This window comes from Gouania willdenowi, chromosome 6 (assembly GCF_900634775.1).
Source record: "Gouania willdenowi chromosome 6, fGouWil2.1, whole genome shotgun sequence".
Classification (NCBI taxonomy): Eukaryota; Metazoa; Chordata; class Actinopteri; order Blenniiformes; family Gobiesocidae; genus Gouania; species Gouania willdenowi.
The window spans coordinates 56,219,456-56,233,352 of record NC_041049.1 but is presented as its reverse complement, the minus strand read 5'-3'; the positions used below and the strand labels follow the sequence as shown (position 1 = coordinate 56,233,352).

The 13,897-nt window shown below is 36.4% G+C and overlaps 1 protein-coding gene across 1 annotated transcript in view; it reads right to left on the bottom strand.

Annotated features, from left to right (window-relative positions):
• Positions 1–8,688: 8,688 nt before the first annotated feature.
• The window catches only part of cetp (cholesteryl ester transfer protein, plasma), a 31,340-nt gene continuing 26,131 nt past the window's right edge, over positions 8,689–13,897 (bottom strand). Inside the window, exons 5-17 of the mRNA XM_028450472.1 lie at positions 13,668–13,755; positions 13,134–13,203; positions 12,986–13,046; positions 12,546–12,637; positions 12,344–12,443; positions 11,920–11,999; positions 11,751–11,801; positions 11,508–11,660; positions 10,621–10,688; positions 10,513–10,555; positions 9,221–9,293; positions 8,976–9,061; positions 8,689–8,896 (exon numbers count right to left, since the gene is read on the bottom strand). Of these exons, the coding sequence (XP_028306273.1) occupies positions 8,819–8,896; positions 8,976–9,061; positions 9,221–9,293; positions 10,513–10,555; positions 10,621–10,688; positions 11,508–11,660; positions 11,751–11,801; positions 11,920–11,999; positions 12,344–12,443; positions 12,546–12,637; positions 12,986–13,046; positions 13,134–13,203; positions 13,668–13,755 (1,043 nt within the window). The 3' untranslated portion in view covers positions 8,689–8,818. The remainder of the gene's footprint in view (positions 8,897–8,975; positions 9,062–9,220; positions 9,294–10,512; positions 10,556–10,620; positions 10,689–11,507; positions 11,661–11,750; positions 11,802–11,919; positions 12,000–12,343; positions 12,444–12,545; positions 12,638–12,985; positions 13,047–13,133; positions 13,204–13,667; positions 13,756–13,897) is intronic.

Below are 13,897 nucleotides of genomic sequence, written 5' to 3'. Positions count from 1 at the left end.
ATCTCAAATTGTTGAAAAATTGCCCACAGAAATTTAGGTGAAGATCCTGCAGGGACTGATACCTGTCACTTTTTGCTTGGCTATCGTCGGTTCCTTGCACCATACTTTATATATCATTTATGTATGGAAGTCTAAACTAGGGCCCAATAATGGTAAAATAATGCAAGTTTACCTTTTTGCCTAAAATCCATGGCCCACTTCAGATCAAACTGGTCTAAACTCCTGCTTGTCTGCTGAAGAACTGAGATAAATCACGGTCATAAGAAGAAAAAAAAAATAGAAAGCGTCTATTTGTACGGTTGCCGTACGGACAACCCCCGTTGCTATTGGTACGGTTACCGAAGTACGTACGTAGCGTCTTAGGGTTAGGTTGAGAGTTAGGGTCAGGTTTAGGTTATGACCCAAAATTGCAGCAATTTTTAGGATTAGGGTTAGGTTTAATCACGTGACCTAAACTGGCAAAATAGGAGCGCTGCGTATGGATAGAATGTCGGTATAATGATACGGTAACCGTACAGATAGCCACTGCCTAAAAAAACCCACTTCTTCTGTTACTGGACTCCATATCCCACAATGCAATGCGCAAAAACTTTTCTCACAGTTAATGGATCAAACGGATCAAAACAGACTTTCAAAATGACAATTTGAAGCTTTTACGTCTTTCCCCGAGCATCTTATCATTTAAAATAGTTGAGTGTTTCTAACATATTTTGAACAAGTAGCCAGTAACGTTAGCTCTGTGCTGATATGAGTGATTTTCTGCAGGTGCACAAAAAAAAAAATTACACTCTGACTAATTAATGTCAAAACTATTTTCTGAGAGTGGAGGTCATTTTGGTTTGGAGGGGCAGAAGAAGCACTCTTCACAATGATTAAGGATTACATTTTACAATAGCATGCAGTTATAGAAAACTAGAATGGATAAACACAACATCTTTATTGTTCAGATAAAACTTTAATTTATAAATCAAACCAAAAAAAAAAAGATTTGTGCTGCTTTTTGAAACTGAAAAAAAAACTCTTTTGGACAAACTTCATCTTTTAAAGGACTCTGCTTTAAAAAGTGGTGATTTTTCCCCCTGATTGATTCTATCCTGCTGGGTTGTTACTATAAAAAATGTTGCAGTCACAGGGTAAAGGTACATGCAGTGTTCATTGCAATAATGGGTTGACTGATGTTATAACACGTCAGCGCTGAAAGCAGGGATGACTCACACTTGGCTTGGTGGAACAAAGCTGGAGCCAAATGCACATTTCATTAAAGAATGGCCAGATTATGACCTTTGTTGGCCTTAGCTCCTCCTCTCTGCTTCACATCTCTACCAAATAGTTGCAGTTCATTGTGTTGGATTGTTTATTTTATATATTATCAGGACTCAGGCGATACACCATCAACGCTAACAGAGAATAAAACTAAACATGTACCAGGGTTGGGACCAATTCTAATTGTAAATACAGTACGTACTTGATAATTAATTACAATTGTGGCGTAGTTATAATTGTATTTTTTAAAATCTGGTGCTGTCGTAAATTGTAATGAAATTGTAATTTAATTCAGATAATTGACTTTGCAATTGCAATTGCCACGAAAATTCTAGAAAAATTGTCAATTATATTTTAACGCAAAACTGTGGAACCATGTTACAGTTCTATGTACAGTTCTACACGTGTACTTAACAATTATTAAGATATGTTTCATATCAAACTTTCCCACAATTTATCATTTAAAAAAATTGAAATTGAGGAGTAAATGACACAAAAAAGGCTCAGACGCCCACACCAAAAATATTAAAACCTATATTTTCATCGATTAGGAAGCTTAACAAGGTAATCAATAGATAGGAAATCAATTAGATGATAGATATTTGTTTTTAGTGTATTTTACAGCTGATTTAGAACTCGTTATCACGAGAGATGCTAACAGAAAGCTAACACAAGAGGAAGGTGAACTTTTATTAGGTTATTTATTTCAGGCTCAATAATTGTAATTTAGCGATTGAAAAAGTAATTGTAAATGATTTTTTGGGGATATAAAATGATTGAAATTTAATTGTAATTGGAAAAAAAGGCTGGTCACTGTAATTGTAATTGAATTGTAATTGAATATGGGTAATTGAAAACTTAATTGTAACTCAACCCCATGAATCTGAATTTTAATCTGTTCATCTGATGAATGTTTTTTTAAGAAACAAAGAGTAGAAGGTGGAGCGTGAGCTGCTTGTGTGTGTTTATGGTTGTGTCTGACAAGAAGAATGTGAGCTTCTGGCTATTTAGACATGGGGGAAGGGACAGGGGTCACCAACCAGAGCCCCTAAACGCTGGGAGCAGTCAGTTGACCTGCAATCCGACTGTGTTCAGAGAAAATGGCAGGAGAGAAACAGCAGCAGCAGGAGAGAAATTTAGCTAAATGTAGGCACATCTCATTGGTGGGGGATGCAACACCCCCACTTTTCTCAGGGGCATTCATTGTTGTAAATGGTCCAGTTAGATTGATTGAATGGTGATCAAACCAATCACAGCCATTTGACGAAGCCGCCGTTCTGAGAAGGTAAACAAGTTAACAGCGATGAGTAAAGTAACAAAAAATGAGTAACAGGTGGCAAAAAAAAATGGTCCAAAAGTGGTAGAAATGTATGTAATGGCAAAAGGAAGCTTAAATGAGGAAAATGTGGCAAACAATAGTGGAAAAAGGGCAAAAATGACAAACAAAAACAGTCGAAATGTATGGAAACAAGTGTTATTTATTGGGCAAAGGTAGGTTATTCGGATGAAAACTGGCAAAAAAATAAATAAAAATGGTTAAAGAATCAACAAAAATTGGATAAAAGTGAAGGGGAAAAAAAGAACTTGGAAAAATTGACAAAAAATAGCAGAAAATAGATATTTATTGGCAAAAGGAAAAAAAAAGTGTAAATTTTTGGGGAAAAGGGGCAAAAATGGGACAAAGGAAGTTAAAAAATGGCCAAAGAAAAAGATTAAAAAAAAGGGTTAAAAAGTTGAAAGTGTCTCTTTGTGCGGTTGCCGTGCGGACAACCCCTGGTGCTATTGGTACGTTTGCCAACGTAACGTACACGTACGTAGCATGTTAGGGTTAGGATTAGGTTATAACCCAATATTGCAATTTTTAGTGTTAGGTTTAGGGTTAGGGTTAGGGTTAGTCTTAGTCTTTGTCACGTGACCTAATCTGGCCAAATAGGGGCGCTGGGTACGAATAGAATGTCGGTATATTGATACGGCAACCATACAAATAGCCACTTCCTAAAACTTTAAAGTAGAGATGTCCTGATACAACTTTTTCACTTCCGATACAATACCGATATTGCAGCTTTGAGTGTTAGTCGATACCGATATCGATCCGATACGTTATCAGCATGAATCATACATACTTATATTACTTATGTTGTAGTGTGGAATGTTAGAAAAGGCTTGATCAAGTGATGTTACTCAAACAGAGAACAATAGTCAGCAACAGTAGGGATGAGAAAAACTGACCCATTTATTATTAACCAATTGGTTACATAGTTTTTAACCTTCAACATAATATCTACAGTATTCTACAATTGAATAAATATGATTTAATATACATCGGTGATTTTAGATGCAGTCCGATAAAATCCGATATTCATTTTCTGGCTCATATCGGACCGATATCCGATAGTAATATTGGATCGGGACACCCTACTTAAAAGTTTTCTGGAGGAATAATAATTAAGACTAAGACATAAAGACCCACAGGTTGAGTATCGCTGACTTAATAACAGCTGTGTCATGGTTTTATAGTAAATTCATTTAATAAACTAAATTGGTAGTCAAAGGTTGCCCTACCCTCACTTTTAAAATCGCTGCTTCACCCCAGGCAAAATTTCTTAATATCCATGTTGTGATCTACATTTAAGCAGATAAATCTAACACAGGTCTGCATTTCCCCAGCTATGGGGGGGGTGGGGGGGGGGGGTGCTGTGGCCTTGGTTCCCACAGGCTGAGAACATGTCAGGAATGCAGTGCAGAGCAATGTCTATACAAAGTGGCTGAAGGGTTGGCAGGCTGGACTGGGAGCTTTCTGCTTGTTTACAATGACGTGATGCTGAATGTTGACCTGTGCATGGGCCAACCTCACCACTCAGACAGGATTAACCAAACTGGTGGAATGCACTATGTCAGGTAAACACCCCAACAGCGTCAAAAGGTGTTACTGGTGCAAAGTCAATTTAACCACGGCTCGTAACTGTAACACATACAGTAACGACTAGATTCACAGAGTAAATCATAAAACCTGCAGATGTAAATGAGCTCCAAGCTAAAGTTGGTACAATGCATTGATGGAAACCCCTTAAAAAATCAAACAAATCTATACAATTAGCATTATATCAAAATAAAATCTAAAAATACTTGTTCTTTTGTCTGATTTGTTCTTAATAAAACATCAGACTCACGGTAAAACAGCAAATATTCCTTGCAAATATAGACAGCCTAATTCTATGGAATAAATAATAAGAATAAAGATCTCGGACTGTGTAAAGAGCAGCAGAGTTTTTGTCCTGCCAGGAAGATATTTTTCAAATGTTCTCACAAACAATCGTTTAATTTCATGGACTTGTGTTGGAATAGCGACCCATCCAGTAGCACTATCTCTTTATGCTGGGATGACATATCGTGCAATAATATCGCAATTTTAAAACATCGCAATATCTATCTTCGATGGTACGACTGTTATTGTGTAATGCAATGTCTGTCCTAAGAGTGTGTCTATTAATCTGCAGGAGACATAGTCAATAATATCCAACGGTCTCAATTGGTGCCAGAAAATGGTATTTTTGTTGGAAAAACAATGTCCATCATCATAAATGTGGGCTGTGTAGACTGTTTTAGTTTGATGTAAAAAAAAAAAACAAAACAAAAAAAAAGTTAAATAAAAAAAACAATAAACTTGTGCAAAGTTGTGAGGAATATTTTTCGCAGAATGTCAAGATGATGACATGGTTTGGTTTGGTCAGTCTGTGTTTGCTGTTCTATTTGCAGTGTGGCACTTTCTACACCTTAAACATAATAAAAAATAGTCTTTTTATGGAATTGTTTGTTTAGATTCCTATTGAAAAGGTTATATCCAGAGTAAGTATTAATTATATCTAGAGTTAAAGTCAAATGAAATCGTGGTTATTTTTCCAACTGCAATTATTTTGTCTTTTTTTTTCTCCCCTCTTTTTAAAATATTGCATCGTATCGTGAATTTTGTCTAATGTCTCACCGCTATTAATCTGTGTAAACTGTTTAAATGAGAGAATAAACAACTTTGTATAGCCTCAAACTGTGCTTATAGTAACCTATGATAAGATGCAGACAGTTCTCTGACACTGAACCAGAACCAGTTCTAATTATAGTCAATTATCTCCACCTGGTGGCTACTGACGTTAGGGTTAACACAGACACATTTAGTAAGTAGACACAATTTAAAATCACCGAATGAAATTGATTTATAGTGAATTCAAACAGTAAAATCTGAATAGTTTCTGAAAGACGTCACAAGCTGATACAGGAGGTAGTGGTTACAGAATTTAGATTAATTATTTAAATAAATAAATAAATAAATAAATAAATAAATAAATAATAATAATAATAATAATAATAATAATAATAATAATAATAATAATAATAATAATAATAAGCAAAAAACTACCTTTATTTACTTACATAGCTATTCAAAAGAGACTGGTATTTCCTAGGCCAGTGGCTCTCAAAATGGGGGGCGTGACGTCATAACGAAGGGGAGGGGGAGGGGGCGGGGCTAAAATGGCCTCGCTGAACCACAAGCATGAAAAATAGGAAATGTTTTTCTTTGCACTTCATTAATAGCTTTACAACTGTTTCAAAATATGTGATTGCAAATGTTAGGTTATTTTTATGAGAATTGAAGAAGAAGAATAGTGGGGGTTTTTTAAAGACTTTTCTTTTTTTTTTTTCTTTTTTTTCTTTTTTTAAGAAACTACGGACGCAATCATTATTTTCCTCGTGATGTCCCCTGGCGGGCTCCGTAAGAAACAACTTTTTTGGCAATGCATAGGCGTAAAATCCAATGGATCATTAATATTATTATTATTATCCACCGGTATCCATGAAGTTACCGTAGTATTGTAGTTGGTTGCTAATGAATTCAACCAGGACTCCAAGCTCCGAGTATGCTTTACGACGACTGTGTCCTCTTGAACTAAAGTATCCTCTTTACCTGTCCGTCACTAATGTTAAAGTTGTGCCAACTGCAAAGTAAAAATCAATGAATGGATGAATATCCAGCGCTGTGGATGACGCCATTGTGATGAACTCTGACCCAGAACCAGTCTCTGTGTTTTAAAAAAAAAAAAAAAAAAAAAAAAATTACGAGATAATCCCCACAGGGAAAAAAAATTAATTCGGAAAACGGATTTTAAAAAAAATATGAATTCGGAAAACGGATATAAAAAAAATTAATTCGGAAAACGGATTAAAATATTATTTCGGAAAACGGATAAAAAAAAAAAAATTAATTCGGAAAACGGATTTAAAAAAAATATTATTTCGGAAAACGGATTTAAAAAAAAAATCAATTCGGAAAACGGATTAAAAAAAATATTAATTTGGAAAACGGATTAAAGTAAAAATTAATTTGGAAAACGGATTTTAAAAAAATATTAATTCGGAAAACGGATATTAAAAAAATATTATTTCGGAAAACGGATTTAGAAAAAAATTAATTCGGAAAACGGATTTAAAAAAAATATTAATTCAGAAAACGGATTAAAAAAAAAAAATCATTCGGAAAACGGATTTTGAAAACAATATTAATTCGGAAAACGAATATTGAAAAAAATATTATTTCAGAAAACGGATATTAAAAAAAATTTCTTTCGGAAAACGGATTTGAAAAAAAAATGAATTCGGAAAACTGATTAAAAAAAATTAATTTGGAAAACGGATTCAAATATTATTTCGGAAAACGGATTAAAAAAAAAATTAATTCGGAAAACGGATTTAAAAAAATATTAATTCGAAAACGGATTAAAAAAAAAATTAATTCGGAAAGCGGATATTAAAAAAAATATTATATCGGAAAACGGATTTTAAAAAAATTTAATTCGGAAAACGGGACATCGGGGGGCAGTGCCTCTGGATTGGCAGACCGGGGGAGGGTGTGTTCCAATTATAGAGGGATCACACTCCTCAGCCTCCCCGGTAAGGGGAGGTCTATTCAGGGGTACTGGAGAGGAGGGTCCGCCAGGTCCACATGTGTTTTATGGACCTGGAAAAGGCATTTGACTGTGTCCCTCGGGAATTCCTGTGGGGGGTCCTCCGGGAGTATGGGGTATCGAACCTCCTGATAGGAGCTGTTCGTTCCCTGTATGACCGGAGTCAGAGTCTGGTCCGCATTGCCGGCAGTAAGTCGAAATCGTTTCTGGTGAGGGTTGGACTCCGCCAGGGCTGCCTTTTGTCACCGATTCTGCTCATAACTTTTATGGACAGAATTTCTAGGCGCAGTCAGGGCGTTGAGGGGGTCCGGTTCGGGGGCCTCAGTATTGCATCACTGCTTTTTGCAGATGATGTGGTCCTGTTGGCTCCAACATACCGTGACCTTCAACTCTCACTGGATCGGTTCGCAGCCGAGTGTGAAGCGGCCGGAATGAGAATCAGCACCTCCAAATCCGAGTCCATGGTTGTCGACCGGAAAAAGGTGGAGTGCCTTCTCCGGGTTGGAGATGAGGTTCTGCCCCAAGTGGAGGAGTTCAAGTACCTCGGGGTCTTGTTCACGAGTGAGGGAAGGATGGAGCGAGAGATCGACAGGCGGATTGGTGCGGCGTCTGCAGTGATGCAGAGTCTGCACCAGTCCGTCATTGTGAAAAGGGAGCTGAGCCAAAAAGCGAAGCTCTCGATTTACAGGTCGGTCTACGTTCCAACCCTCACCTATGGTCATGAACTTTGGGTCATGACCGAAAGAACAAGATCACGGGTACAAGCGGCCGAAATGAGTTTCCTCCGTAGGGTGGCTGGGCTCTCCCTTAGAGATAGGGTGAGAAGCTCAGTCATTCGGGAGGGGCTCAAAGTAGAGTCGCTGCTCCTCCGCATCGGGAAGAGCCAGATGAGGTGGCTCGGGCACCTAATTAGGATGCCCCCTGAACGCCTCCCTAGTGAGGCGTTTTAAAAAAAAAAAATTCATTCGGAAAACGGATATTAAAAAAATATTATTTCGGAAAACGGATTAAAACAAAAATTAATTTGGAAAACGGATTTAAAAAAAATATTAATTCGGAACACGGATATTAAAAAAATAATATTTCGGAAAACGGATTAAAAATAATATTAATTCGGAAAACGGATTTTAAAAAAAATCAATTCGGAAAACTGATTTTTTTTTTTACTGACTACAATGCTCCATTGTAATATATATATATATATATATATATATATATATTTATTAATTATTTTTTATTTATTTATTTATTTATTCTTTGTTATTTTAGGCATATACCTCAGTTAAGTTGCACTAAAGTCAAAGTTGGTTTATTTTTTTATTTTAAGTTGTTGACACATGACATGTTAAAGCCAATGTTTTAGTGTAAAATATGCCAATAAAATACATCTAATACATAATGTTCTCATGAAGGTGTACACATTTACAGATGAGTTGTTTCTTAAGTCACATATTTAAAAAAAATATCACAATAATGGCCTTATACTTTAATATCGGGATATTACGTATCATGTCGTGTCGTGACCTATGTATCGGGATACGAATCGTGATATCCATTGGCTTGTTCCTGGCCTGATATGCGTGACAGTGGTCATGATGAAGCTACTGCAGTGTTTTCTTGAGGAACTCCACCAGGAGGTGATGAGGGAAACCAAAATCCATCTGAATCACTGAAAATCCCTGTGACAGAGGAAGAGATGTGAGGACTGATGATGTAAACGCAGAGAGGCAGAATGAGATCATAGGGTACGTCACGTACATCCTGAGGAATCACTTCGGGGTTGAAAATGTCAAAGAGGTTTGTCCCTTGTTTGTCCAGCAGTCTGGTCAGCTCAATCTCAAGGACTAGAGAGAAAAGGGTTTCAGGTTAACAATCACATTGACCTTTTTACTCCCAAATTAATAAATAACAATATAAATAGACTTGATTACCATACAGCATACAGCATGGCATAATTCTCTATATTCAAAATACCAAATAGTGTAACTTGATGTGTGTCATACCTTGGAGGACTTTGGGAATGCCGATTTTCTCCACAGCTTCACTTAAAAACATCAACTGTGACTCATCTATCATCTGGAAACGGAACGAGAGACAATTAGACAAACCACCAGGTTTGGGGGTTTCCCAAACATTATTTCCCCATGTACCCTTTAGCCTTTATTTATTATTAGCTCATGTTATACATTGTGCATTTGTATCTGCAGCCTCGTCTAAGCTCTTATGTGTCTCGTCCAACGTTAACCTTGAATTTAGGCTTTTTTTTTCATTTATTTCTGATGTTTTGATAGTTTTAGAATTTGAACTTCAGCTTTTGGTGTAATTTAAAGAGTTGTGCCACAAATTATTATTGATGGAGGAGGAAAAAAGTCAGTGTACATGTAAAAAAAAAAAAAAAAAATTGACAAATGTTTCTGTGCACCTCCTGAGAGATGTTCAAGTACCCCTAGGGGTACACGTACCCCAGTTTGGGAACCACTGGCGTAATTGATAATTCATTACAATTATGGCATACTTATAATTGTAGTTTTAAAAATCTCTTGCTGTCGTAATGAAATTGTAATTGACTTTTGATAATTGACTTTGTAATTGTAATGGCCAAAAAAATTCTATAGAAATTGTCAATTATAGTTTAACGCAAAACTGGCGAACCTTGTTACAGTTCTATGTACAGTTCTACACATATGTAGTGAACAATTATTAAAAAATGTTGCATATCAAACTTTCCCACATTTTTCCATTTAAAAAAAATGTAATTGATGGGTATACTGACACAAAAAAAAGGCTCAGACGCCCACACCAAAAATATCAAAACCTATATTTTCATTGATTAGGAAGCTTAACAAGGTAACCAATAGATTTGAAAGAAATTAGATGATTGATATTTGTTTTTAGTGTATTTTACAGCTGATTTAGGACCCGTTATCATAAGAGATGCTAACAAAAAGCTAACACAAGATGAAGGTTAATTTTTATTAGGTTATTTACTGTATTTCTGGCTCAGTAATTGTGATTAATTGTGACTGAGAACGTAATTGTAATTGACTTTCTGAGGATAATAAATAATTGTGATTAAATTATAATTGGAAAAAATGCTGTTCACTGTAATCGTAATTGAACATGGGTAATTGAAAATGTAATTGTAACTGACCCCGACCCTGGAAGCCACATTATGAAATCCACACTGGCTCAATGAGAACATGCAAACTAAACTTGGCAAAGGCCCTTAGGGGTTGAACCCACAACCAAACTTTGGTGCAGTGTGTGCGTTTGGGACAAATGTAACACAACTTACTGTCTGATGGCGTTGGGGCGGCCCAGCTTCAAACACGAAGATCCTTCAAAGTGAAAAAATCAAACTTCAAAACCTCATCCATGCTTTAAAGTTTGAGTAAAGCCTTACTGTTCAGAGTCACTGTGGAGAGAGAGCTTCTTATCTGCATAGGATGCTGTCACGTCTATGATAACATCCTGCAATAAACAAAGAACACACATTAGCTCAGTTAATACTATGGGGCGTCGATCGTAAAGTTGCACATGCTAAAATAAACAGCAACTTTTTGCAACATTTAGCAACAAACCACATGACTTTTTTAATGTTACTTTTGATCAGATATAAAGCAATATTCATTGGCCTCAATGAGCTTTTATTTTGCTGTTTTTGGGAAATTTGCATATTAGCTAAATATTTAGTTACACCCGTGATGTTTAGATTTAACGTTTAGATTTAGATTCAACATTTAACATTTAGATCAAAAATTTAGATGTAGATTTAACATTTAAATTTAGATTTAACATTTAAATTTAGATTTAACATTTAAATTTAGATTTAACATTAACCATTTAGATTCAACATTTAGAAGGAGATTTAACATTTAGATTTAGATTTACCTTATTCATTTAGATTTAACATTTAGATTTAGATCTAACATTTAACATTTAGATTTAGCATTTCAATTTACATCAAACGTTTCAATTTACATCTTGCATTTAACATTTAGATTTACCATTTAGATATAACATTTAGATTTACCATTTAGATTTAATATTTAACATTTATATTTAAAATTGACATTATATTTTTATGAGAAAATAACATGACAAATTTCACAAATATTGCTGTATATCTGGTCAAAAGTAACATAAAAAAAATTCACATATGTTTTGTAAGCGTGGTTTGTTGCTAAATGTTGCAAAAAGTTGCTGTTTATTTTAGCATGCAAAACTTTACAGTTTCTACATTCTGTGAGCAGAGGAGTGACAATGCACTGCCTGAGTTTGGAAAGGTACCGTTTTAAAAAACAAAGCTGGAATGTGAGGACTCCCACAGAAGATCTGTGCAGACGCCTGTGCCCAAACAGTCGTACCCGAGGTGGAAGTGTTCAGCCAGGGGACGGATGAACTCCACACTCTGAACTCTGGAGAAGCCGATTCTGTCAAACACTGGAAATCCAGACACAAAATGAAATGAAATAGCAATTGCGGCAAAGAAGCGATGGAATTGAGGCAGAGAATATTGTCTTATTATGGTACCTCTCTAAGATCCTGAGGCATGGTGGTGGAGAGATTAGTCCTGAAGAGTGCCTGGAAGTATATTCATAAACCTGTGTCTAAGGGGCATCTTCTACACCTACACTGTGTTGAGGTACAACATGCATGAGTAACACAGTTCATGGGGGTTCCCCCTCTGTGAGGAACTTACAGCTAACTCTTCTCCTGTGAGGTTCAGCTGGAATCGACCATCGTGGTGAGCAGCAGTCATCATGGGGTTCAAAACCTCATCTACAATTCCAACATAGCAAAGTGTTTCATCACCAACAATGCACCGAGTCAAAATGAGAGACGATCTGAACCGCTGACGTCAACATGAAGAAGAATAGTCTGCTGTATAGTTTTGGGCTCATAGTAAAGGGAAAAACTGGACAAAAATGTGTTTATTACAACTTATGTTCATTGAACATAAGTTGTAGGAGGAGATGTGTCTCATAGGTTTTTCTTTGCCCATGTTCAGTTTAGCATTCAAGTATATCCTCAAAAACAAACTACTGAACACTTTATAGCAAGGCCGTTCACGTCTCTACATTATATAGGCTCTCAAAAAAGAAACTAAAACTGGACCTTCAGACCTGATATCCAGAAATAAAGCATCCTGTTCTCTGTCAGCTGACTGGGATGGAAAGCTGAGTTGTTGATCACAGCTGACATGTTGTTGTAATTGGTCAAACCCTGAAGAAGATTAGAAAAAAAAAAAACTTTTATGCAATGAGGATTATGTGAACTTTCTCGAATTCAATCTGCATTGAACTTTTACTTCTGCATATACTGTACCTTGTGGTAGGACTCGACGTAGTTAGCAGTGATTTGTGGAGCCGCAGTGACTCCGATGTCCACACTGATGTCTCCGTCACTGAGAAATTGTTCTTTTAACATACAGTGCAAAGATTCACAGGTTCAGAAACATCTGGAGGAACTTATATATCTCAAATGTAAAATAATTATGGTGTAAAATAATGCATTTGGTTAGGCATAGATCTTCTAATAAGTATGTTTCAAATGTTTTAGGCCACATTTATTAAAACAGCGGAGGATCCCTTTAATGGTCCATTAAACACACTGGAAGGGTTGTAACAGTTCAGAAGCTGCTAATAAACCAGCATCCATGAGCCGAGGTGTGAGTGAGAATAGGATTCTGCTTTTAATCCATTCCCAGCTGTGATAGTCATGGCTCGTCGTAGCAAAGAACAGTTTAATATAAAGTGATGACGCACCAGCTGTGTCTTGAATGAAGTCAGCCAGTATATTTGCCACTTTGTTGATCTCCTTGCAAATCTGCAAACAAATCAATGATTAACTTTGTTTGTAAAAACCAACCAGTGCAGGTGCCGGTGCAGCGCTGCACAGGTGTCCACTCCTCACCTGTCCTTTAATGACAAGCTTGACGGTGAAAGTGACGAAGTCTGTGAAGAGTTTCTTCAACCAGTTCGGCCTAAAAAAAAACACAAAACCGACATACAGTAAGTTAGCGTAGCCACACGCAGCTCGCACACAAAGTTATACAGGCCGTTGTGTCGTTTCAATATAAGTCATCTCAAGGTTAAAGTTCATCAACACTGTTTGACACACACTTGAGAATCAAACCAATTACCTATTTTGATTATGTTCATCTAAATACGGGGCCTCCAATGCCCTTGGTGACCCACAGTTCTCCTGTTCTTGTCTCGCATGTTAATTGCTACTGTTCTTCTATGTTCTCTTTAGACGGGATGATACATTTTGTGTAAAGCACTTTGTGGTTTTTACCTGCTTTATGAATAAAGATTACTTATACTTACTTACTTACTATTGTTTGGATGATAACCCAATTTACCACTTGATCACTGGCCATGTTCTGCTTCTTTGTCATGTGATCTACTTCTCAACCATTATAAAAAAAAAACAAGATACACTTACTCCTTGTCTCCCTGCAGGTGCAGATGCAGCTTGTGAAAGTTCAGAAAACAGTCGGATGTGTCTGCTGCGACTCTGTCTCTACCACAGTCTGACAGGATAGACACAACACAAGAATCTGCTGAATCTGATCATTGATCAATAACTACTAATTTAAAGCAGAACTAAGTAAATTGCGCTTAGCGCTCCCCCTCCTCCCTTTTGATTATGTCACTGTCGTAAACACTCTGCAC